This window comes from Peromyscus leucopus, chromosome X, assembly GCF_004664715.2.
Source record: "Peromyscus leucopus breed LL Stock chromosome X, UCI_PerLeu_2.1, whole genome shotgun sequence".
Taxonomy (NCBI): Eukaryota; Metazoa; Chordata; class Mammalia; order Rodentia; family Cricetidae; genus Peromyscus; species Peromyscus leucopus.
Window position 1 is genome coordinate 516,262 of NC_051083.1, and position 25,837 is coordinate 542,098.

General features: G+C 40.3%; 1 protein-coding gene across 1 annotated transcript in view; it reads right to left on the bottom strand.

Moving 5' to 3' along the window:
• The window catches only part of LOC114689663 (metabotropic glutamate receptor 7), a 468,962-nt gene extending 463,020 nt beyond the window's left edge, over positions 1–5,942 (bottom strand). Inside the window, exon 1 of the mRNA XM_037198953.1 lies at positions 5,054–5,942. Coding sequence (XP_037054848.1) covers positions 5,054–5,572 — 519 coding nt within the window. The 5' untranslated portion in view covers positions 5,573–5,942. The remainder of the gene's footprint in view (positions 1–5,053) is intronic.
• Between the last annotated feature and the right edge of the window lie 19,895 nt (positions 5,943–25,837).

Here is a 25,837-nt window from a genome sequence, read left to right on the forward strand (position 1 = left end):
AGAAGGGTCTCATTATTTACACCTTTCTAAACAAAGAGGCTTAAAGTTATTATAAGACAAGATAGGGTAGGTCACTGGACAAAGATTTAACTGCTAGTATAATCCTGAGCGTTTCTAATGCCTATGATTTTTGGTAAATGGACCTAAGTTCAAAGTGGAAGAGCAAAAAATGATGTCCTGGGTTTTTCTAAAAGCCAGTGTGATGCAAACTAAACAAGATGATTAGACATTTCCAGGGACTAGACTCTACCTGTATATGTGTTTGTTGTATGTGCATGTGAACATGTTCATGCATGTGTGAGTATGTGTGCACACAGCACGTGTGTGTACAGACCAGAGGTAGACATTTAGTGTCTTCTTCAAACATTTCTCTACCTAATTTTTTAAGACAGGGTCTCTCACTGAACCTGGAGTTCATTATGCCTGGCTTGTGCTTGGTGGATCCAGACTCAGGACACCATGCTTGCAGTCACCACTTTACCCACTGAGCCATCTTCCCAGCCCCTAGAACCTAAAATTTAAACGTAGAATCCAGATGAAGAAAATGAGGCCTATACAAATTAACTGACATATTTAGGGTAACAGGAGTGGCATTCATAGCACTAGAATACATGGTGTAATTCACCTAATGTCTTTTTAGATCATATATATCCTGCACGTATGTTGAAAGCAAAACACTTTTGATTTTTTATACTCAAAATGTCTGTGAAATTTACCTAAATGCCACCTTTGTTTCAATTATTTTAAGAGAAAAAAATGCCCAGAGACATCCTAATTAAATGGAGTGTATATGCATAAAATATACATGAAGGTAGCTTCAAATATAGCATGTGGACGTTTTGATTTCTTCCCTCTCTGCTCTTTTAAAAATGCCCCTTTAAAAATTTCCCACTCACCATCTGTTAGGTAAATTTCCTACAACACAGTAAGTGTGGAGGCAGAGGTTGTTTCAGGGATGATCCAAATGGCAGTGATACCTATATTTATGCGATTTTAAAGAGTAGGTTAGAGTTGCTTTAAAAAAGAAGCCCTTTCCCCCACCTAGAGTAATCCAACATCACACTATGAATTGATGAGAGAGAGAGAGAGAGAGAGAGAGAGAGAGAGAGAATGAAGATAAGCATCTAAGTATAAAATAGTGTCCTAAAGAATTAATGTTACATGCAAGTTCCAGTAAATGGAAAGAAACCATTGACACACTTGCAGATGAATTTCATTTATGATACAAAGTTCATAGGCTTAGATTTGTACTATTACATTCAATAATGGTACAATTTTTCAAGCTAGCTATTTCAACAACAACAAAAAACTGCACACACACACACACACACACACACACACACACACACACTCACAGAGAGAACAGATGCCATACAATTCTGAGCTCACAGCCTAGATCATGCCAATGCACATAAAATAGTATTCCGTTAGAATCAGGATGTGAAAGTCATCGAAAAAGGATCCTTGATCACAATGATCTTCTTCCTCAACACTGTAATGTTTCTCACTTATGGCTATGAAAAACTGTTCAGGGGAAATTCATCTTTCAGCCACCACATTATGTAACCTCCCCACTTTAAGCCATCCCTATCCTGTGATTAGTTTTTAAAAATATGTTACTCCTCGTCAGTAATAATTTATGTTTAATCTTTCTGAGCATTAAGAGAGTATTATTCTGCCCAGGCTCAGAAACAAATCTCCAGAAATTCCTCCCCAATGCTTCTTTGAGGCTGAAAATGCATCGCGGGGCAGTTGCTGTGATTTAATTCTACTTGGCAGAGCCCTGGCCACAAGCTAATTTCATTAGCCTCAAATTCCTGGATTTGAAAGACCTACTAGATCTGATTCTTGTTCTCAGACATGTCATTTACTAACCTATTCAGGAAAGATACAGGAGAGAGAGAGAGAGAGAGAGAGAGAGAGAGAGAGAGAGAGAGAGAGAGAGAGAGAGAGAGAGAGAGAAGAGAAAGAGAGACTGACCTGACTTTCCAGTCCTATCACTGGCCTTGCACACCAGTAAGAAGAGAATTCCGAGGGAGGGAAAGGCAATATTTACATCTGAGTAGTCATCCCTGTTCAGGTCTGCATTTTACAGTTCTGCCCTGGCTGTGCTGGCAGTAACAGCATTTGTTGTATCTCTGAGTATCTCATTACTTCCTCCTGGCCCCCAGCACTCAGCATCCCCTCATTTAGTCTGCAAGTACCTCCTCCCCCAGGCTACAGGCTCATCTCACTATAAATTCATATCTCAAGTGATCAGTTTGGCATGGTCCCCACAGCCACCCACGAGGACCAGAGCAAAGAATAAAACTCAAATCACTGTAAAGCTCAGAATTCAGTCATTTGGAGGAGTTTATTTTATATAGGACAATTTTAATTGAACAGAACCCAATGGTTCCAGAGGAGATTCACCTCCTCGCCTTTTCCTCTTCCTCTTTTTGAAGGAGCCTACTGTTATTCTACCTTTATTCTCTTTAATCATGCTGCAGGTTGACAGAAGCTGGAAAACTAGTGGAACTTGCAGTCTAGGGGATTCTAAAACCACATTTTAAAAAAAAAGCCACTAAAAATATCTACGTGAAATACACAGACAGAGAAGCACACTGAGATATATGCTCATATCTGTGTTCGTGCATGCACGGGCATGCCACACATACACACTTACTTCAACATGAGGAATGGCTAAAGAAGGGTGCATAGTAACTGTTATGCCCAGGTTGCAGCACACGCCACAAGTTGGAGCATCCCTCTCACTGTCAGCCTCTTCTCTAAAACTGCAGGTGAGAATCGGGGCTTCTTTTGCCTCAGCTCTACAATCCAACATGAATAGCTGCAATTTGCAAATTAGAGGAAAATGACAGTGTTTTCCCTGAATGGTTTTAGTCCCAACCCACACTGTTCACACTGGCATTAGGTTCCATCCCTCCCCAGCTCAGAGAACAGGGGAGGGGGTAGAACACCAGCCATTTGTTTCTTTGGAAGTTGCCTCAGTTTTAAATGCAACTGAAGAGAAATCAGCTCCCCCTGGAGTCCCTTTGCACACTGTCCCTAGCTTCATCTGCAATGACTTTCTTAACTTAAATATTTCACTCTGTTTCAGACACATAGGCCCAGCTGGGATGATGTCCATGTTCCCATTGAGGAGAAAAGCAGGCAGAGAAATAACACTAAAATGCTAAATCCAGAATGAGCAGTCCACCCCTCAAGGCTTGGGAGGGTACACACACACACACACACACACACACACACACACACACACACACACACACACTAACACACACTAAACATCCTCAGGTATTGTCTCAGCTCATCTTTTCATCCTTTCTGTAGCTACAGCATCCCCACCCCCAAGTTGTCCAGCTTCAAGCTCAGAGATGAAGGAAACTCTTTTGAGTTTTCATGACAAAAGCCAGGGGCTGTTCCAGAATGCAAGCAACCTAGCATTAAGGTTGCCCTCAAATCACTTTAGGGGAGTGCGAGCAGCAAGAAGTCTCCATGCTGGCACACTCAGGAAGAATCAGGATGCTCCAGAGATCAGAGGGGCCTCACTAGCTTCAGGTGAGCACCTCTGCTGCTTGACTACAAACTTCCCACTCCTGTAGATCAGGCAGGTTCTGTGCTGGCCTGACCATCATCAGCAGGCCCCTCTTAAAATTCACACTCTTAGGGGAAACATGCGAGCAAGAGTCACTTTTTAGACTTGGGCAGCAAAGTCCTGAAGGGATCATCTTGCACAACTAACAGAAAAGGTTGGCTGGATTTGGCTACTACCAAACCTGGGAGCAAGCCTTGGATTAGCAAAGTCGTAGCAGAACTGACAAGAGGCAAGAACTTGGGAATAAGGGAAGGAAATAGAGGCTGAGAAGGGACCCTGAGGAGGGGTCTAAAAAGGATAACCAAATAAAGAAACAGAAAGAAAAAAAAAAAACATACACGGAGACCCGGTCGGAGAGTTCTGCAAACTCAAAACCCTCAAAGCCATCCATTTTTACTCAGAGCAGCCAAGGAGGCACGGGTTCTGAAGCTGCAGGGACCAGAGGCAGAGCACTGCAGTTGGACCCACTGCTCATCAGTCCTGGATCTGCCTTCCTCCTGTTTTGGAACCCAGGACATGAGACCTGCATGCTCCCCTGCCCCAGTACACCCCACTGTTCCTGGGCAGAGCAGACTCTATCTCCAAGCTCAGAGCCTGGGATTCGGGTGTGGGGCTGCATTAGTGAGGGAGAGGGACTGGGAGTAGAGGGAGCAGTCAGTGAAAGCGATTTTATTTCGCAGTTAGCATGAGCTCATCCCCAGCTGAGGTCTGAAGTGGCAGCAGAAAGCTAGCTGATCGCCCTGCTCCTGCCACTGGCCGGACTGCAAATGCAATTTAGGTGGTGCACAAAAATTGCCAGGAGGAAACCAACTCTGCGGGGATCACGTCAGCAGGCGGGGTCTCCCTAGTGGGGCGGGTACCCCATGCCTCTGATGGAGACCGGCTACAGGTCGGAAATTCAACCCCAAAGAGATGGGCAATTAGCATCCACATGCGGCTAAACCCCAGCCCTCAGTTGAAGAAGGGGCTTCTTGAGGTCTTCGTGAATATTTCCACGGAGTCGAGGTTTCCTAGGTGGCTTGGGCATGGGAAGCAGGGGAGTTGAGAAATGCCATTTTTCAGAGCATCTTCTCATTTTTCATATTCCGTGTGCCTAACCTGCTCCCCTAGGAGCCCAGGCACTTTTACAAGCCTGTTTCCGACCATATTTCACTCTAATGCAAACCCATTTAAATCATCGCCTTGTTTTTCCGAAGATTGCTTCTTGTAAATGGGACCATAAATCCGGGGAGTCAGGTCGGATGGAGTGGAGCATGGACAGGGAAGACATGAAAGAGGAGTAAACTAAGCAAGGAAGATACCTCCTTGGGTGGGGTGGGAGGGATTCGGCAGGATCTCCAGGGAAGAAATGCCGGAGTGCTGGCCTGACCCCTGCAACCCACGAAGTCCAAACCAGCCTTTAAGGTTAGAGCGCAGGGAGCCACAGAATGCTCCTCCCCAAAGGGAGCGCCCCCCTACCTGGAAAAGCCTCAAGATGTTGGCTACCATGATGGAGACGGAGCTCCCCGAAGCCCCAATCACTCCAACTACTTTCTCTGGCTTGACGAAAACCGGGGGCTCGCCGTTGGTGCAGCGCACGTCGGAGGTGTCCTTTTGGATGAGCGCCTGGACGAAAGTGAGCGACTGTTCGAGCGCATAAGTGTCCCTGGAACAAGTGTCCAGGATCCGCGCGCCTAACGTTACGTTGGGCAGCAGGTTGGGATCGCTGTTGATTTGGTCTAGGGCATAAAGCATAGCTTCCAGCCTGTGGATCCCGTTCTCCCTCTTGATGTCGCCGCAGGGCACTCCGCTGGGACCCTTGGCGTGCACTGGGAACAGCCCCCCAAGGGTGACGTCCCCCTCGATCCGGATCGAGTGCGGGGCGTACATCTCCTGGCCGCGCGCCGCCGCCGCCAGCACGCACAGGAGCACCTCCAGCACGCAGCAGGGGAACTTCATCAAAGTCAGGACACGGAGCAGCTTCCCCAGCTGGACCATGCCGCTCCTCCGGATGCTGCTGCGGTGGCGGCGGCGGCGCTGGAGGGAATGCTGGTGGGTTCTCCTAAGTCCGGGCTTCTCGAGGTGAGCTCCTTTGGGGGAAGCCCGGGGACTTCTGTAGGCACAGAGGGTGGAGGAGCCGGAGGAGGTGCAGCGGGAGAGGGTGGGGGGTCCCAGGGCGCCAGCTAGCCTTGGGCACCTGGCGCTGTGGCTCTGCTGGCCCGTGCGCCGAGCTTGCGCTCCCGGCTAGCGGCTCGCGCTCTCCAACAGCCAAGCACTGGGGAGAGGGCAGGGATTGCTATCGCTTTAAATGGTCGTTGGGCTCCCTCTCCTCCTCCTCCTCCTCCCACTCCCTCTCTCCCTCCCTTGCTTGCTATCCATCTCTCCCCACCCTTCCCAGCGCCCGCCCTCCCCACCGGTTTGCATCATCACGCAGGGAGGGGCTGCGTGCTGAGGTAAGGGGGGGTGGAGGAATGGGTGGGTGGCCCGGGAGCAAGGAGGTTGCCTCTCCAGGGGAGTTTCGTGGTCCCCAGGAAAGCCACAGATTTCAGGATAGCAGGATACCAAGCGAAGCTCTTGTCTCCAACTCTGGAATGGAAGCTTCTGGTCCACCAACACCCACGCCCATGTTCTAGGAACCGCAGACCTACACTTGGGATGAGATGGGGATATGGGGACTGACTGATTCGGAGCCCCAAAGTCTGAGCCTTTGACTCTCAGCTCTAGTAGAAAGAGAGGCAGTCCTGAAGTGGAGCAGCCAGTTGAAAGAGGGCGGGCGGGAGGAGGGGAGACCCCAGTCTCGATGACTGGCACTCTTGTGCTAGCTTATGCTCAGAAAAATACAGGACAGTCAGTAGCTTGATTCGTGACTTAACTATCAGTTTCTCCGGGAGAAGGCACCCTCTAGCTTAGAGGAAAGCTGAAGCCAAGGGGAAGCCTAAGGGATGGTACTGCACCCTGGATCTTCCTAAAGGCTAATGCTGGCCACCGAACTGTCCACCTTCCTCAGCAGGTCTGCAGCAGAAACTGGGATCCTGTCGGTGTGGTGTCTTTTCTTTTCTTTCTACAAGAGAAGAAACAACTAAGAACTCCAGCACTTGCCCCACTAGCGCTGAGGTGACAGGTGTAAGGCTCCCTCCTACCTATTTCCAGAGATACTTCTGGGCTGGTGACAGGATTTTTTTTTTGTTAGGGAACAGCAGGAAAGAGGTGAGGGTAGGAGGAAGAAAGGGGAGCTGCAGAAGTCTCCTTGAACATGTTTTTCACTTTCCTTGCTGGGAATTCTAGGAACAAAGCCAGAATGTTAAGGCAGGTTCCACTGCAGTGCCTCCTGGAAGGTACCCCCACTGAAACTTAGCCCTTTAAAGCAACAAGTGGCATTAGCTTTGTTACAGGGAAATTTAAAATTTCTCTGGGACCTTAACCTAACTGTTGGTGATGCCTTCTGTTGGAGTGTATAAAAGCTATACTATACACATTTGAGGGTGGAAAGAAAGCCAAAAACAAGGCCATGCTTCGTGTTGTTGGTGGGAAAACTTAGATATAAAATACAATGCTGTTATATTGCCTCCACCAACAACTACCTGTGTGTCCTTGGCATTTCAATGCCTCTGCCTGAGTTTTAGTTTTCCCATTGGGAAAATGATGAGATTGAGTTGGATGCCCTCCAACTTATCTTTTAAATCAAATACTTTGTTAAAATAGGCCACGTCCCTTTGGCTACGGTGCTCTTTTTAGGCCAACATTCTCTGTTGCTTTATGCTTAGGAAAACAGCACAAAGATCTCCAAACTCCATCGCCAACATTTACTGGCGGTGAGGACTGTATGGGTTAGGTCAGGTGCTTCTGCTGTCTATTCTTCCTCCCATAGGGACAGTCCTTCACTTTCTTTCAGGACATATTCCTCTCTATTTCAATTTTTATGGTTTTTTTGAACTGAGCCTTCTTCCTATAATCTAGGTGTGGCTTAATAGTTCATCTGCTCCTCTAGCCATAGTGTCAAGGTCAACTGAGGGAATAAAGTTCAACCAGAGTCTTGCAGAACTCATCCTGGTGGGGCAGCCAGGATGGAGACATGAGGGTGGGGGTGGGAGTGGGGGTTGTCACTGGAACTAGACACATGTCTGTGAATTAGGAAAAATTAGGCCCTCTGCTCAACAGAATTCATGTTTCCTTTCTGGAAAACTATTATGCCCTTCTGATTTTGTAAGTACAAGATATTTTACTGTCATCTTCTACAAAACTGTACTGTGATTCATATGCAAATTATATTCAATATGCATATCAGTCACCCTCAGGCTGGATGCCTTACTACACAAAATGCACACCCAACCTAACTTTATTCCATGATGGCTCCTGCTGTTTGCTGCAGGTCTGTGCCTTTGACGATGGCCCCTGTTCTACATACTGTGGAACGGGGACTTTTTTGAATCCCAGACTAAGAGATAGAGGGCAGTGATGACAACAAGTTCAAGTGTGAGGGTGACAGAGAAAGATGGAGACACACATGGATAAAATGGATATAGACAATGATGACATGAATGAGGTGAGGGGAAGAAGTAAAGGAGAGGGAGATTAGAGGACAGAGGCACACATACAGAAAGACACATAGTAACAGGCAAATAGAAAGGTATTCCATTAAAGTACATGAGTGCTCCAGATCCAGGCCCACTTGAAGGATTGTTTTTGTTGTTTTCCATTTACATGGTAGTTTCTTTCTATTGTTTGAAATTAAAAAAAAAAAAAACTGTCTGTAGTTACTCTTCTTTTGCCATGCTTTAGATCAAACCCCAGATTGAAATGGCTTGGGTAGGATTCTGTCAAGATATAATCATCTAAATTGAAAGAGAAGAAAAAGCAAATGAAACAAATGAAAGGCCTACTATGGGACACGATGACAAGGGCTGCTGAGTTTAAACACCAGTAGCTTGGGCTATCTTTGACAGAGATGGAATCCTATTTTTAATTTCACATTATGTTTTAGGAAGTTGATGCCAAACAGTACTCAGAGAGATGAATAACAAGTAATAACCAGCTTTCACCTGTGCAGGTATTCATCCATGTCTTTCTCTACCATTCTCCTCTCATAGCTCATGGTAGTTCCATGAATATCTTGTAGCCATTTGTTAAAGGTTACCTCATTTGGTGGCTAGTTTTATATCAACTTGGCAGAAGCTACAGTCACTGAAGAGGAGGGAGCCTCAATTGAGAAATTTCCTCCATAAAATTGGGCTGTAAGCAAGCCTGTAGGGCATTTTCTTAGTGATTGGTATGGAAGTGCCAAGCCTATTGTGGGCATGTCTCCCCTGGCAGGTGGTCCTGGATTCTATAAGAAAGAAGGCTGAGCATGCCATATGGAACAAGCCAGTCAGCAGCATCCCTCCATGTCCTCTGAATCAGCTCCCATCTCCAGCTTCCTTCACTGTTTTGTTAATAACTTCCTTCAGTGATGCACTATGATGTAGAAGTGTAAGCCAAAAATTGTAAGCCAAACCATTTTTCTCCAACTTGCTTCTGATCATCATGTTTCATTACAGCAATGGTAACCCTAAGATATCGCTCTTTTCTCTTTTCATTCTCTCCAAACATCTGGCAGCCAGAATTATATCCCTTGTAGTACATTGATTGTGTTTGTAAGATCCTTAAGGATATGAACTGGGGTGTTAGTTATCTCTTCATCAAGGACAATGTTTTCAATGTTGTCTGTTTCTAAGATTTGCTCATGTGTTGAGTGAATCAAAACTGATTCTCTTACTCTGCTGCTTTTACCTGGAAGCAACCAGAAACAAAAATAAACAAAGAAGAAATATGTGTGGTATCTGGAATATAATGGATAATAAATGTTCTTTGAAACACTCTTGTATAGAAAAAAAATTGGAAGACTGAAACAGCCTCACCTAACCTTGAGGCACTTGATCAACTTTCATGAAAGCTTAGATTGGTTCTTCTAGAGTTAAGACCTCATTCTCAGACCAATAACTGAGCCTACTGTCATAAACTGCCTGAAGTAGGTGAGAGACACTGAGCTCCTTTTTGTAACTAGACACTAGCATACCTGAATCACATAGAACATGAAGTCTGTTACCAGAGAAACTACAAGTGATACTAAGCCTGCAGAATCACTATGCATTTAGAACCCACATCATCACATTTGTTTTTCTATATTTAGCCACAGTGGAGAATTCAACCTTTCATATTAGGTACTCTATTTTAGCATTGAGTAGATAAACTGAAATCTACCCATAGAAATAGTTCAGGTAGAACTTGGATAACCACCATTCTAAGGGCATATTTAGCAGGAGGAGGAGAATCTAGTTTTGGCCAAAGATGATATATTATAAAGCGTGTCTGTAGGCTTGATTCTGTCTAAGCATTCATCTTTACTCATGGCCTCACAAAAACCATCTAATTGAGTTATAAGAATTCCATCCTATTTTTTGCTGTTGCTACTGCTGTTCAATTTTGTTTTCTAGATCAGCTCCATTTTAAATGTTTTTTTTTTAATTTTTATTTAATGTACTTGAGTGTTCCCTTTATGTATGTATGGGCACCTTGTGCATGTGGTTCCCACAGAGGAATGGATCAGCAGTTAAAAGCACTTCCTGCTCTTCGAGGGGATCTGTGGTAGGTTCCCAGAGCCCATATGGTGACTCACAACCATCTGTAACTTTGTTTCATGAATTCGGGTTACTTTATCTGGACTTCCTTAGAATCAGACACATGTTGAACATATATACACACATGTAAAGCACTCAGATGCACAAAATGAAAATAAATATGCTAAAATTATCTCAATATTAATAAATATTATATTAATGCATTTGTGTTAAGGTTGAATATTTTCTATGGATAAGCATTACCATGACCTTCTGCTTTTCAAATGTCCCTAGAACATATCAACTTAGTCCTCAACATATGTACATTTAACATATTACATTACTACTATCATTGTTTTTATTGACCAGGAGATAGACTGGACAGAGCATAACAGATATTGGTTCATTTCTTTTGTGCCTTTAGGTTGCTTTCTGAGTTATCTGTATGCCATGCCGCTTTTGTGCTTTCTGTCTGGCCTTAAGATGCTCCACAGGCACTCTCTCTCTCTCTCTCTCTCTCTCTCTCTCTCTCTCTCTCTCTCTCTCTCTCTCTCTCTCTCTCTCTCTCTCTCTCATGCAATGTGCTTAATTCATAGATTTTGCCTGTTGCATCTCTCAAATCTCATGGGCCAGTCTAGGTGTAGAGGCTTTAAAACCACAAACAGAATCTAATTCGGAACCAAAGGAGACCTCAATAATCTAATCGCTTTCTCCTTTGACCATAGAAGGAGAACATTTTTTACCTGCCCTTTGGTTGAGAGTGTCAGTTGAATTTAGAGAAAATCAGTTGCAAACGTGATTCTTTGGGTAATGCTAAACCTCCCCTTCCCTATAATATTTTGTTGCCCTTCAAAAAATGTATCCCTTCTATAGATGTGAAACAGATAGCAAAATGACTTGTTACTTGCCAAGCAAAAATTCTTCCCTGTGTTGGTTTCTAGACAAGCCAGCCTGCAAGAACTTATATCCCCTCCCATTCCCCAAATCTTTTCAGTGTCTCCTTAAGTTGGTAGAGAATGGGAAGTCACTTCTCTTACACTGACAACATTGAAAACCACTCCTTTGAAAACACATCTCTTTTAGTCACTTTTCTCAGTAAGGCTGATAAGTTAGGACAGGAGAGGAACTTAGATTTTGATATAATGAAACTCAAACGAGGCAGTTCTCTTAGCTATTTATATATGAAGATAGAGACCAAAGATTTCTGGGAGCTGCCATTTCTACAATATGAACAAAAAAATGTCAGAGAATTAAATGAAACCACAAAGGGAAGAAGATTAAGGTGTGGAACAAAGGGTAGAGCCCCAGCAAGGTCATGGGAGATGCTGAGTTCAGGCACGGGTCTAGCTCCATTTACCACTGAGCTTTCCATCTTCCTACTCACTTACTTCCATCTGTTTTGTTGTTAAATTTATTTGATGTAGGGCTTCCTGTATCTCAAACTTGCCTTGAGCTTGCTGTGTTGGTGGCAACGACATTGAACTCCTGATCTTCCTTCTTCTGCCTTCTAAGTGATGCAATTACAGACACACTTCACCACCTTTGGCTGTCCCATCCTTTTGAAAAGCTAGTTTGAGTTTGTTCTCTCATAATCAGGGGTGCTAATTTAGACAGTTAGAGCTTAAAGATAAGCAGATAATTAAATATATAAGAAGATACTGCTTATTAGATTTCCGTGAGAATGAATTACTGAATCTATAACTTGGTGATAATAGAGTGCAGTGGCCTTCAAGTTAGCTCTCCATATGACTACTGACCTTGAGAAAATAATGGTAAGCACCAAATGATCATTTTAGGGAAGATAAAATGAAAATATAGTAAGCACTAAGTATATATGATGAGTCTTTAAAGAGTCTTAAGATTCAGTGTATTATACTCATCTCTGCATAGCTGAAGATGGCCTTACTGACCTTCTGATTATTCTGTCTCTCATCTCCCAAGTACTGACATTACAGTCATCTGCCATACCTGGTTTCTTGCAGTGCTGGGGATAAATCCAGGGCTTTTGAATCTGGCAAATCCTCTACAAACATTTCTACAAGTTCAATGGCCTTTAGTGGACAGTAAAATGCAGCCACTTTCCTGCGATAGATTTATGCTATTTAGTATTCAATAAATATTATGAGGACATTTATAAAATGGGGGAAAATACCTAGTTAATAAAACAGATTTTGAAATTATCAACTTTGAATTAGCCCACAAATGCAATAAAACAGCAAGTTAAACAGACTACTGAAATTCCTTCAATGACTTTTGAAATTATATGGAGGAAAGTCTTTTGCAGATGCAATTAAAAAAAAACATTAATCGATTGACTCAAAGATAGATTATCCAGTGAGTTTATTGACATCACATAAGCACCTTAAAAGACAAAAGAAAAGGGCAGAGGTTGCAAGCAGGAGAGGGGATTTCACTCAAATGATACTCTTTCCTTTCAAGAGAAAGGCACCTATACAAGGACCTGAGAGTGGACCCAGACACTCTGTATCTTTTGGAAGGTGGCCAGAATGGAGGCAGGCATATCACTCTTACATTTTCAAGGAGCCAACATCTATTAACAATCTAGAGAAGGCTGGAAGGGGATTCTTTCCTGAAAGCCTTCAGATAATGGGTTGCTAGCTGATACCTTCAACCTTGTGATACTAAGAAGGGAATCTGTGGACCTGATTACACTGCACTTGATGTGCAGAACAGTGAGGTAAATTATTGTTGGCTTATGCCACTAAATCTTTGTTCTTCAAACATAGCAATAGGGAACTAATTCAAAACATATTTTAAAACCTTGAGCATTTTATGGGAAAGTGAGGTCACTCAGCTGGGTAAAGGGCTTGTCTCCAAGCATCTGGACCTGGATTCTACCTCAGGGACCCACATAGTGGAAGGAGAAATTTTACTCCTCTATCTTGTCCTCTGACTTCCACACATATGACTATATCATAAATGATGTAATTAACAATTTCCTCAACGGTTCAACAATTTTAAAGTGTGTGGTGAGATAGTTGAAAACAATTTTAAAAAACTAAATAAATGAATGCCTAAAAATGAAAAACAACAGGAAATACAGTATCCTTAATCCAAAGTATCCATATAGCACCAGGTGTACATTGTGAGGGAAATGATCTTGAAGTTTCCTAGAACACCAATCAAAACATAACAGCCCCTCCCACCATATTACTCTCTAAAACACATCTTAATACATTTTAAAGGATGAAACTTATTCTGACAGTAATGAAATTAAAGTAAAATCAACAAAAATATTACCTAGAAAGTGAACCTGTATTTAAAATGAAACTGCATAACCCTCCCCAAACCCAAGAGCCATGCAAAAGAAATACAAAGAAGAAAATATTTTATAAGACTCAAAATAAAAGTATGTTTTCTAAATTTGTCGAATGTGAGCCACCGATCTTACGGAGATACTGACAGCTAAATCCTGACACCAGAAAAAAATTTAAATTCAATCACCTAAACTGTACATTAAAACACAGAAAGATTTTAAAAAAATGAATGACACTCCAATGAAGAAAAAAAAAAAGAGTAGAGAGAAAATCGGAAATGCCAGAAGCTGGTCTGTAAAATTGACTCCTTGACTGTACAAATGAAGAACAACAGGAGACGAGTGAGTTGAGCACAGAGATTGCCAGTCTAAAGGGAGAGTCCATGTCTTGACCTTAGACATTAAAAAATAATGTGAATGATTTCATGTCCAAAAAGGAGTAACAGAAGGAAATGTACAAATTTACTGAACTTCCCACTTTACCAAAACTGACTTAGAAAGAAAAGGAAAACTCTGAAAAAGATTTATGTCTCTCACGTTTATTTTATGACCATAAGCTTTCAAAATGTTGCCTCTGGCAAGTGGTGAGAGTAGAAATTAACTGGAAAAGGGCACAAGAGATCTTATTAAAGGTACAGAAACATTCTAAAACTGATTTATGGTAATGGCTGCAAAACTTGGTAAAGTTAGTAGAAATTATTAAATTGTACACTTGAAATGGATGGTTTTCATAACTAAAATGTATCTCAATAAAGCTGTTTAAAATAAGATATATGAAATAATATGTTTTTAAAAATACTTCCCTGAGGGGAAATTCTAGATCCAGATGATATAATCAAACATTTAACAGGGAACTATCAATTTTTCACAAGCTTTTTCAACACATGAAATAGACAAGAGCAGCAATGTAAAGAAATTAATATTACATGTAATCTGATGATCTTCTATATAAATCACTTTATAATTCATGCATATACACACATTGAGAATAGGAATATATATGCCTACCAAAGAACATACATACATGAAACAGGTATATGAGAAGATGCTAAATATTGTTTACCATAGATAATTGAATTCAAACTACAATGAAATACCAATAACCTTTAGAATAATTAAAGCAAAACTGTTCAACACTACACATGTTGGCCAGGATTGCAAGAATAAGTACTTTTATACATTACTCAACAGAATGTGAAATGGCATGACCACTGTAGACATCTCTATCAATTTATTTTAAAAGTATTCATTCACCTGCCATGCAATTCGACAGATATCTATCAATAACATTCTGTCAATGTTATTCTGTAGCACAAGTAGATAGAGCTAGCCATACAATTAAGCAATCAAATACCGTTACGACAATTAGTCCATGTGCAGAAAATAAGAGACTATAGAATGCTCAGCAATAAAAAGAGGCATGTATCCTGTACCCTCTATTCCCAAATGCTCAGGAATCATCATGGAAGAGGGTGACTACAAAGAAACAATGCCTCCAAAATGCAATAAGGCAGCTGCACATATAAACTCACAGACGTAGGGCAACACACCCAAGACCTGTTCAAGCTTAAGCCAGGTCAAATCACAGTGTGGAGCAGGGAAGTGGAATAAAGTTCCACTCCCAAGCGGCTGCTGGCAATTGATACTGCTGGAACAGGAACAATCAGTTTTCTTTAAGAATAAAGCCCCTTCTAAGTCAACCATCACTCTCCAGTGGACAAGGTCATATATCCAAGAATATGTGGGAAGCACAAATCAGAGGTGATAGATGAAAAAGAAAAACAGATATAAGTCGTGAGGGTAGGGAAGGGAATATGGATCTGGGAGGAACTGGGAAGGGGTGAATAAAAAAGAAAATGAACAAATGGTTGTACTGTTAAATTTTCATTGGAAATCATGTTTCTCCTTTAACATAATGAGTGCACTCAGAGGTCAGAAGAAGGCACTGGATCTCCTTGGGATTGAGTTTACAAGCAGTTGTGAGTCACCATGTGCATTCTGGGAAATGAATTTAGGTCCTCTGTGAGAGCAGCCATTGCTCTAATGGCCCACATCTCCAGCCCTGGGGAATCTGTTTGTGTTCATTCCAGATGGAGGGGGCAACAACAAAATGAAGAAATGGTTCCACCCACACCTAGCTACAAGAGTCAATATATTCTGGGGTTACCTACAGGAGCACGGGTGACTGAAAGGTAGCTATATGACATAAAAGCCTGTCCTGGCAGGAGTGACTACTCACAAAAGCTATGTTACTGTAGTTCCTTGCACATCTTGCAGGCAGTCACATCACAGAAGCGGATACTCCCCTTAGTAACTGTTGATAAACCTGGAGAGAGGCCCCATAGTCTACTAAGTTTTGTGAGCTCCCAAGTTTTGTGAATTTCTGTGAAGTTCATGTACATCCTCTTCCTTCCTCTTCCTTCCAGGAAGGATGTTTTGGAAAAGGAGCTAACAGCAACACAAGACACTGATACAGCAAATCTAAAAAACACTAATCTACATGGAAGTACACAGGGATATAGGCAAATATTACAAATATCCTTACTGGACATCCTAGTAAATTAACATTCATGGAAAGATGATCAATCCAGGTATGGGTGTAGCTAATGGATCTAGAAAATAGGGGTTCATGATACATTTTCATGGTGATATAAATGTTATACATTTTGACTGTGGTAATTGTTGCTATGCAAAGATTCAGGTTTAGTTTATCTACTTATAAACATATCAATCTATGTACTTAAACTAAATGCATTTTTATATAATTAAATTGTACCTCAAAAAATAAAGCATAATAAAAATAGATTTAGAAAATGAAATCTTAATAAATGAGTCAATTCATTTTTTTAAGTTTTTTTTAAAGTATTTTTTTAAATTTTTGTTGATGTTTGTGTTTGAGGGTAAGTATCATCACATGCTTGTGGATGCCCACAGAGGCAGGAAGTGGATCTCCTGGTGATAGAGTTGTACATGGATGTGAGCTGCCGATGTGCTTGGTAGGCACTGAATCACCTCTTCTGCAAGAACAGCAAGTCTCAAAAGAAATCTCTCCAGCCCCTAAACTTTAAAAAAAATATATATACTCAGTCATTTATAGTATATTTTCCCTTTGATTCTTAACATTTCTTTCTGAGTCCTAACTTCTAGTCATGATTGTTATAATCACTGATAAGGTATAAAATTGTATCATGTCTCCTCAAGAACTCTTTTACTTAGATTTGTTTCTTGTAAAATACAGTGCTTTCCAATAAATTATACTGTGACTAATGTTGTAACTGACACTATTAAGAAAGTATTGATAAAAAACTGATTTATAAACCTCTCTCAACACAGAGAAAATCTCAGGAGGGTTGCATTATAACAACATGTTCCAAACTTCAGTGAATCTGAACAAAATGAGCCGATCTTGCCAGGTTAGGGCCAAGGCTCATTCAGTAAAGTACTTGTTGTGCAGGTATGTTCAGATTCCTTGTCAAAATTAAAGAAAGGTGTGTGCATCTGTAACTCCAGTACTGACATAGAATCTACACAGACAAATGTAGATATGCATATAGACATGCATATCTACCTGAATATACATTTGTATGAAGAAAAGTGGGCACGTGTGCTGTGGTATGGTCTTTCTGTATGCTGTGAATATGTGTTGCACTCATTGGTTGACAAATAAAGCCATTTTGACTGATAGCCAGATAGAACAAGGCTGGGTGGGAAAGCCAAACGGAGATACAGGGAGGAGTGGGGCATAAGCGATCCAGCCACCCAAGGAACAAGATGTCAGGCAGCCAGCAAGCAATGGGCTGCATGGTGATGCATAGGTTAATAGAAATTGGTTAATTTAAATGTAAGAACTGAGCTAGCTAGTAATAAGCCTGAGCCATTGGCCAAACATTCTGAAATTAATATTAAGCCTGTACGTGATTATTTAAAAGCAGCTGCGGGAATGGGTGGGACAGAGAAAAGCCTCCAGTTACACATGCACACACAATACACACCCCCAAAACACACATGAAAAGTGGCCCTTAAAATTTTGAATATAAAATCCCACCTGCTCAGTGCATGAGTTGGCTGTTTGAAACCTGGGGCTTATACAGGGACACTTGGCTCAGCCTGGGAGGAGGGGACTGGACCTGCCTGGACTGAATCTACCAGGTTGAACTCAATCCTCAGGGAAGTCTTTGCCCTGGAGGAGGTGGGAATTGGGGGTGGGCTTGGGAGAAGAGGGGGAGGGAGGGAAGAGAACAAGGGAATCTATACCTGATATGTAAAATTAAATTATATTATAAAATAAAATTTAAAAAATCCCACCTGATTTTATTGCTTCAGATTATCAAGATGCCTTAGCAGGTAAAGGCACTTGCTGCCAATCCTGACAACCTGAGTCTGATCCCCAGAACCCACATAGTGGAAAAAGAGAACAGACTTCTAAAAATTGTCCTCTGACCCACACAAGTGCTCCTGTGCTACATAATGGAACCTCTACCAAAAAAAAAAAAATATTACTTAATTAGTGTGGGTATCCTCTCAAAGACTCATAACCTCATTTTAACTAAGAGAAATGCAATTAAATGATATTCCATAAAATACCAGGTCTCTACTCCTCAAAATTATCCATGTCTCTAAAAACAAAGAAAGCCTAAATACAGCCCAGTAAAGACAGATCCAGATGGGAGAAAAAACTCTAAACAGATTATAATTTGTTTAAAAATATACATATGCTTGGAAGAGAAATGAGAAATGGTATAGACAGTCATAGAAAAAATAGTTTAAAAATAATAAAGTCATTAAAAATAATAAAATACTATAAAGGCAAACAGCCATGCAATGATGGAAAATACATGGTGATTCTGGATCCTGTATGTTATTGTGTTGTCTTTGAATTTTCTGATTGTTGATAAAGGAAGGACACATTGGATTATGGAAACTGCTAGATTAAACCAACCTATATATTTTAAAAATTTCTTGACTTCAAAATAGAAGTCAAAAGATATCTTACTTTGGGGAAAAGGTTATGCTTTCTTTCCACAGGAAATAAGATGCTGTGGATGCATTCCAAGTTGATATTTGACTGGGGAAGAACCCCTGAAAATCTTTGATACAGACATAAATAAATAATCCTAGAGAAACTGCACAAAAAATAACAAGTGTTTTATCTGCTCAAACATAAAACAAAAAAAAATTGTCTTTGGCTAACTTGTGTACAACAGAGTCTATACTTGTGTAAATACAGACATGCATGTTACCTTTAAAAGTTTATGTATTTTTAATTACAAGGAGACCACAAACTAATAAAAATGGATGGCCCAGGTGAGGTATCTCAAAATACCTCTGTTACAGTCTCCTCAGAATACTGCATCAAGAGCAGATTTAAGGTTGTTGGTTGAGATGGTCCAACCTCACAAACTACTCCAGTCAAGACAACAATTATTCTGATTTTCCCAAGGTTTCCCTAAAGGCACCAGTGCCCTCAAACAACAGGAAGTAATCTAAAGAATGATGCCCATATTCCCAATAGATGAGGTATGGGTGGGTTTTGGTTAGTGAATTGATTATGGAGGTTTATCATTGGTTATGGGGGTTGGTTACCAGTTGTTATGGGTCATAGTCAGAAAAAAAGCTAAACAAAAAAGTTAAATTCAAAGATCTCTTTCTAAATGCAAGAAGGGGGATATGATATAGAAATGATGAGATAAAAGAGTAGATTATTGAATCTACTTTAATCCTAAAAACAACTATTAATATAAAATATTTTATATTAGTATGAATTTTTGGTTTATTGATACAAATGTAAATTTAACTTTGTTATACTATATGCATGTTTCTACTCTTGTTTGGGTTATTGTGTTTAGGCAGCTCATTTAAAAAAGTAATGTACAATTAAAAAATGCAGGTTAGTAGTTAACCACCTATTACAATCAAGTTTGTAGTCATATTAGGTATGTTCAATGTTAAACAGAGTTATATTGTAGATAGGTAGGTGGTCTTCAAACACTTCAGAGATCTACAGAATATATTATAAGGCTTTTTATGACAATGAGACATGTCTGCTCCTGTCAGCATCAATCTACTTCAGAGAAGATGATGGACATTGAAGAAATTCCATATGGAGTTTGCTTTCTTTGCAGCAAATATTAGCCACTGGGCAAAAACTGTCCTTGTCTTGACTGCTGACAGTATCCTGTCCAAAATGGACAAGCAGGCCACAAAAGAAAGTGACTGCTGAATTTTGTCAAGACAAGGCAGGATCATCCTTCAAAATTTCTGTTTCACAGAAATGTCTGTCAGATATATTAGGCCTGTAGGCCAAAGATTGGTGTCCCAACAGTACAGTTGAACTTTGGGTGACTGTCCGGGCAGTGAGATGTCCCCGTGGCTAGGTAATATTACACACTTCTTTGGTTTTTGACAGAGTTTAATACTAAATAATTAAACTTAAAGTTTTACTTAGCTATGATAAAAGGTAATTTAGGTATAAGAACTTAGACTCACAAAGATAAGATAGATAATAAAATATTGTTTTCTAAAGTTGTCAAGTACAAATGGACTGGATATTGTAACTGTAATTCTTAATTGATAACTGTTTTGCTATATATATTTTTACTATATAAGGTTAAAAATCTTCCTTTTTAATTAGCCAAAAAGGGAGAAATGCTGTGGAATATGCTTTTATATACTGTAAATATGTTTTGCTCTCATTGTTAATAAAGAACTGTGCTGTGGGATTGTTTGTATGTCAAATTGCTCTGATTGAACTTTCCATACTGAGAAAAGGTACCAAATTGTGTGGCAGAGTGTAAATAAGAAATATGGGTTAATTTAAAAATGTAAGAATTAGCTAGTAATAAGCCTGAACTATTGGCCACATTTTAAATTAATAATAAGTCTCAGTGTGGTTATTTGGGAACTAGCTAGTGGAACAAAAAAGTCTGCCTACAAAAATCCACCTAAAAAGAACTGATATAAGTGACCAGTAAATATATGAAACATTGTGCTCAATACCAATACTTACTAGGGAAGTAAAAATAAAAACTAAAATGATGTATATCTCATCCTAATTTGAATGGTTATTATCAAAAGGGAATAAACAAACACAAACTAAAAGTAAATAGACAAAACCAAAACACAAATCCCCAGGTTAGAATAGTAGAAATGAATAAACAACAACAACAAAAACCCTTACACTGCAACTGATGGGGATATAAATATGTCTGGCCACTGTAGGGAACTGTGCAAAGCTTCTCCTCAGAGCTGAAAATAGAATTACAACATGATCCAGCTGTCTGATTCCTGGCTGTGTTTCCAAAAGAAATGAAGAGAATGTACAAAGCAAAGCCCATACATCTATGCTTATTATGGTGCTGCTCATAGTCATAGCCTTGGTGCCTATCAGCACACCAGCACATGAAAAAAATGCAGTATGCATTTTTACCAAGCAAGTATTATCTAGGTATAAAGAGTTATGGAGTAATAGAAAATGCCAAAGAAAAGGATAAACATGGAGGAAATTATATCAAGAAAAAAATATATATGTTAGGTCCAAAAAGAAAAAGTGTATTCCCTACCTTATGTTGAAACTGAAAAAGGAGTAGGCCCAAAGGCAGTACCCATGGCAATGGGGCATGAGAGTGTGAGGAGGATAGTTGGATGTGATGAATATACAGTATAGGCATGTATAAAGTTTCATACTTGTTGCTGGGTAGATGGCTCAGTGGTTGAGAGTACTTACTGCTCTTGCACAAGACCTAGGTTCAGTTCCAAACATCCATGTGACAACTCACAACTACCTGCTACTCCAGTTCTGGGTGAACCAATGCTCTTTTTGGAGCTTCACTGGCACTGCACATATATGCATACATATACATTCAGGCACACACAAATACACATAAAATGAATACACCATTAAAAATATCACACAGAATCCCATTAACATATATGTGTTTAAAATGACTCATAAATTTAAAAAAGCATATATTGTGTGTGTGCGTGTGTGTGCGTGTGCGTGTGCGTGTGCGTGTGTGTGTGTGTGTGTGTGTGGCAATATTAAGATATTCATATAATTCATTGTTTAAATCAAGACATACTTTAAATAAAAGAGAATGCCATTATGTTCAGGGACAGGCATGGAGGTATATGTCTTTAATCACAGTCCCTCGCAGGTAGAGGAAAAGGTAGAAGCTGTGACAGTGGCAGGTTGGTCTCAGCAATGAGTTCTAGGACAATAGAGTTATATAGTAAGACCAGTCTGTGATATACAGACACAAAGAAGAAAACACATTAAACTTGGTTGCTGTTTTATTCTTCCACTGTTTCAGTACAAGCTACACTATTTCAAGCTGGATTTGTTACTTATTCTCCAAACAGTATTTGTGGTCTGAGGAGAATAGTCACATTAACCCTACCATGTTAAGAGGAAGCCATAAATAATGAAGTAATGAGATTAATGTTTACTTAATGAGACACCTCGTATATAACGAATACTCCAGAAACAACAGGTAAAATTTATGCACATAGAGACTTTACTGAATTCCACTAAAACATAGTTTCTATTGTTGCTATGACAAAAATATTTGACAGAAAAAACTTAGGAGAGGAAAGGGCTATCTGGAGTTTTCATGGGATTTTAGTGATTTCTGGCATAAATCCTGGCTTCAGAAAAGCCTCAGTGTGTGGTGGCAGAAACAGGAACTCATGTTGGCAACTCGTTTGCCTAGACAGGACTGGAATGCAAAGGTTGGCAGGAGGTAGGCTAGATAATCACCATTAAGGGCCTGCCTCTGGTTATCTACTACTTCTGCTAGTCAAGGTCCATCTTCTGAAGCTTGGCATAAGAACATCATAAGGATCACTCAGGTGGACAAAGGTATTCGCTGACATGCCTGATGTCCTGAAACTACATGGTTGAAGGAGAAAACTGACTCCTGAAAGTTGTTCTCTGACTTCCACATGTGGTCTGTGACATGTGTATACACCTCCTCAACAAAATAAATATACAAATAAGCAGAATTTGGAAATTAGAAGATAGAAGTAGACCTGAGAGGAGAGTATTGATTACAGTAGAAAAGAGGATGAAAGATGGGTGGCTGGATATGTTGAGTGTATAATATAGGCATGTATAAAATATTGCACTTGGGCTGGAAAGCTTGCACAGTGGTTAAGAACACTCCCTGCTCTTGCAGAAGACTGGAGTTCAGTTCCTGCCACTCATATTAGGAGTCTCAAAACTGCATGTAATTCCTGTCCCAGATTTGATGTTATCTTCTGATCTTTGTGGATATGCACATTAACATAATTAAACTACTAATAAAGTAAATATAAAATAAAAATAAAAATTTTAGAAATAACATCACAACTTGGAGACCAAGCATATAAAACATATGTCTGTGAAAGACATTTTATAATCAGGCCATTACTTACAAGGACACAGAATTCTTTATTCTAGTGGATCCTCTTGTATTTCATCTTAACTCAATGGTGGTCATAGGAATATTTACTCTTTTATATTTAGTATTCACACTCAATTTATATCACTTAATCACTTCTATTTTCATTCAAGAAGACTTAGAAGATATAATAACAATGACAATAATAATAATAACAAAAAAACAGAAGAAAAACAGATGGTACTGATTACACAGCTTCTTTTCCTTTGAGGAGCTCACCTAACTATTTATCAAGATGTATGTTAGTAAGTTCATACTGTTCGACACCCATCAGCAGATGCTGTCCGTGTATAGGGCTTAAGTATGTCTTCTTAGATGCAAGTATTTCTTGAAATATGGACCTACAGTAGTTAATAGTGTAATTTAAGGAAGAAATTTAATTCTTGCACCTGGATTCAAGGCCTCAGATGATAGAAACCTAGAGTGATAAACTCCTTCCTTAGCAGAATAAGGAGATAAAATCTATGGTGTAAAACCAATGCAGAAACAAGTGACCAAAATGGTAGGCTGTGGGTTTAGATGTCAGGAATGTACTGCTCATAAAAGGGTGTTTTATTTTAACATTTTATTTATTCATTCATTGTAGCTGGAGAGTTTTCTCTCCAGGTCCCACCAAGCCCCAGCAGTCTGACAGCCCACTTATAAAATAAATACGCAGATACTTATATTATTTAACTGTTTGGCCTAAGGGCTCAGGCTTCTTGTTAACTGTTCTTATATCTTAAATTAACCCATTTCTATAAATCAATACCTTGCCACATGGCTCGTGGCTTACCCACATCTTCACATGCTGCTTGTCATGGTACCGGCTGGCAGTTTATCTCTGACTCAGCCTTCCACTTCCCAGAATTCTCCTCTCTCTTTGTCTTGCCTATACGTCCTGCCTGGCTACTAGCCAATCAGCATTTTATTTATGCAGTGATATCAACAGCAACTCATTCTCTTTCTGTCTCTCTATGTTTCTCTGTCTCTGTCTCTGTCTCTGTCTCTCTCTCTCTCTCTCTCTGTGTGTGTGTGTGTGTGTGTGTGTGTGTGTGCATGAATGTATATGTGTGCATGAATATTTCTTGTTGGATATATGGATGTCACAGGAGGAATCCTGGGTGTTGATTCCCTCTTTTCATCATGCAGGCCCTGAGTTTTGATCTCAGAACACCAGCTTAGGCAGTAGATGCCTTTACAAAGTGAACTGTTATAGAATATTATTTTAAGATGTGTTACATTTGTTTATGCTATGGAATATTTGTTTAATGATGCAAAGATGTGCTGAATTCTTTTATGTTGCATTTGTTCAACTCTGTGAAGCTGTGTTATTTTGCCTGTCTGAAACACCTGATTGGTCTAATAAAGAGCTGAATGGCCAATAGCAAGGCAGGAGAAAGGACAGGCAGGACTGGCAGAGAGAATAAATAGAAGAAATTTGGGAAGAAAAGAGCAAGGAGCAGGAGGAAGAACACACCAAGGGCCAGGCACCCAGTTACATAGCATGCCGCAGAGTAAGAAATAAAGAACAAATATACAGAAATGGAGAAAAGTAAAAGCCCACAGGCAAAAGAAAGACTGGATAATTAAAGTCAAGAAAAGCTGGCTAACAACAGGCCAAGCTAAGGTCAGGCATTCATAAGAAAGAATAAGTCTCCTTGTGTATTTATTGGGGAGCTGGGTGGCAGGCCCCCCAAAAGGGCAAAATGTGGTGTTATATTGTGTTCCATAATAAAATTTGCCTGAAGATCAGAGAACAGAACAAGCCAGTAGTTAAACATAGGTGCCAGGCTGGGTGGTGGTGGTGCATACCTTTGATCCCAGTACTGAGGAGGCAGAGACAGGAGGATCTCTGTGAGTTCAAGGCCAGCCTGGGCTACAGAGTGAGTTCCAGAAAAGGTGCAAAGCTACACAGAGAAACCCTGTCTTGAAAAAACAAACAAACAAACAAAAAACAACCAACCAAACAAACAAAAAAATATAGATGCCAGGCAGTGGTGGCATACACATTTAATCCTAGCACTTGGGAGGCAGAGATCCATCTGGATCTCTATGAGTTCAAAGCCACCCTGGACTATATGAGATTGAGTCAATCTAGGAGAGAAACAGCCAGGCAGTAGTGGCACACTCCTTTAATCCCAGTACTTGGGAATCACATGCCTTTAATTCCAACACTAGGAAGGAAGTAATATGGCTGGGTAGAGAAAGATATATAAGGCATGAGAGACAGGAACAAAAGCTTTTTGGCTGGAGCACTTCAGCTGAGGAAGCCTTTTGGCTGAGGACTCAAGAGGCATTAAGTTAGGGGATTCATGGAGTTGGCAAGGTGAGACATGGCAGTGGCTTGTTCCTTTGTCTCTCTGATCTTTCCACATTTACCCCAGTATCTGGCTCCAGGTTTTTTACTAAAAGACCTATTAGATTTTGTGTTATAGCAAAGAGCCAAAACAGTAAAAGAATAATACAACAACTACAGTGAAGCATCTCACCAGCCTGGTTTTGTTTGTTTTTATTAATTATACAACCAAGTTACCTGGATTATTTTTTTAACCACTGAAGAAACATGAAGTGGAAGGATAAGGATCCTTTGATCTTCTAAGTCATATTAGATGGATCATGGACTTGAGCAGGTAACATCAACTATGGATTGACACTAAATATTACCAACCTCACCCTGTGCCTATTTCCATTTCAATGGTTCTCATACTGAGTGTGAAATCTTGACCACTTCACTCCTCTCTAAATTTGATGGGATGTCTTTTAGCATTTTTTTTCCTTTCATCAGTATGGTTTTCCTCATTCTGGGTTGATGATTTCTACACATTCACTGAAAAAAAGTCACATAGTTTTTACATGGTTATGTTGAAACATGTAATTCATCACAAGGATATGCAAAAAGTAGAAGGACAAAGGCTTTGATTCTGGATGTTCTCCTTCTCCATTATCATTTCTCATTATTTCTACTCAGGTCATT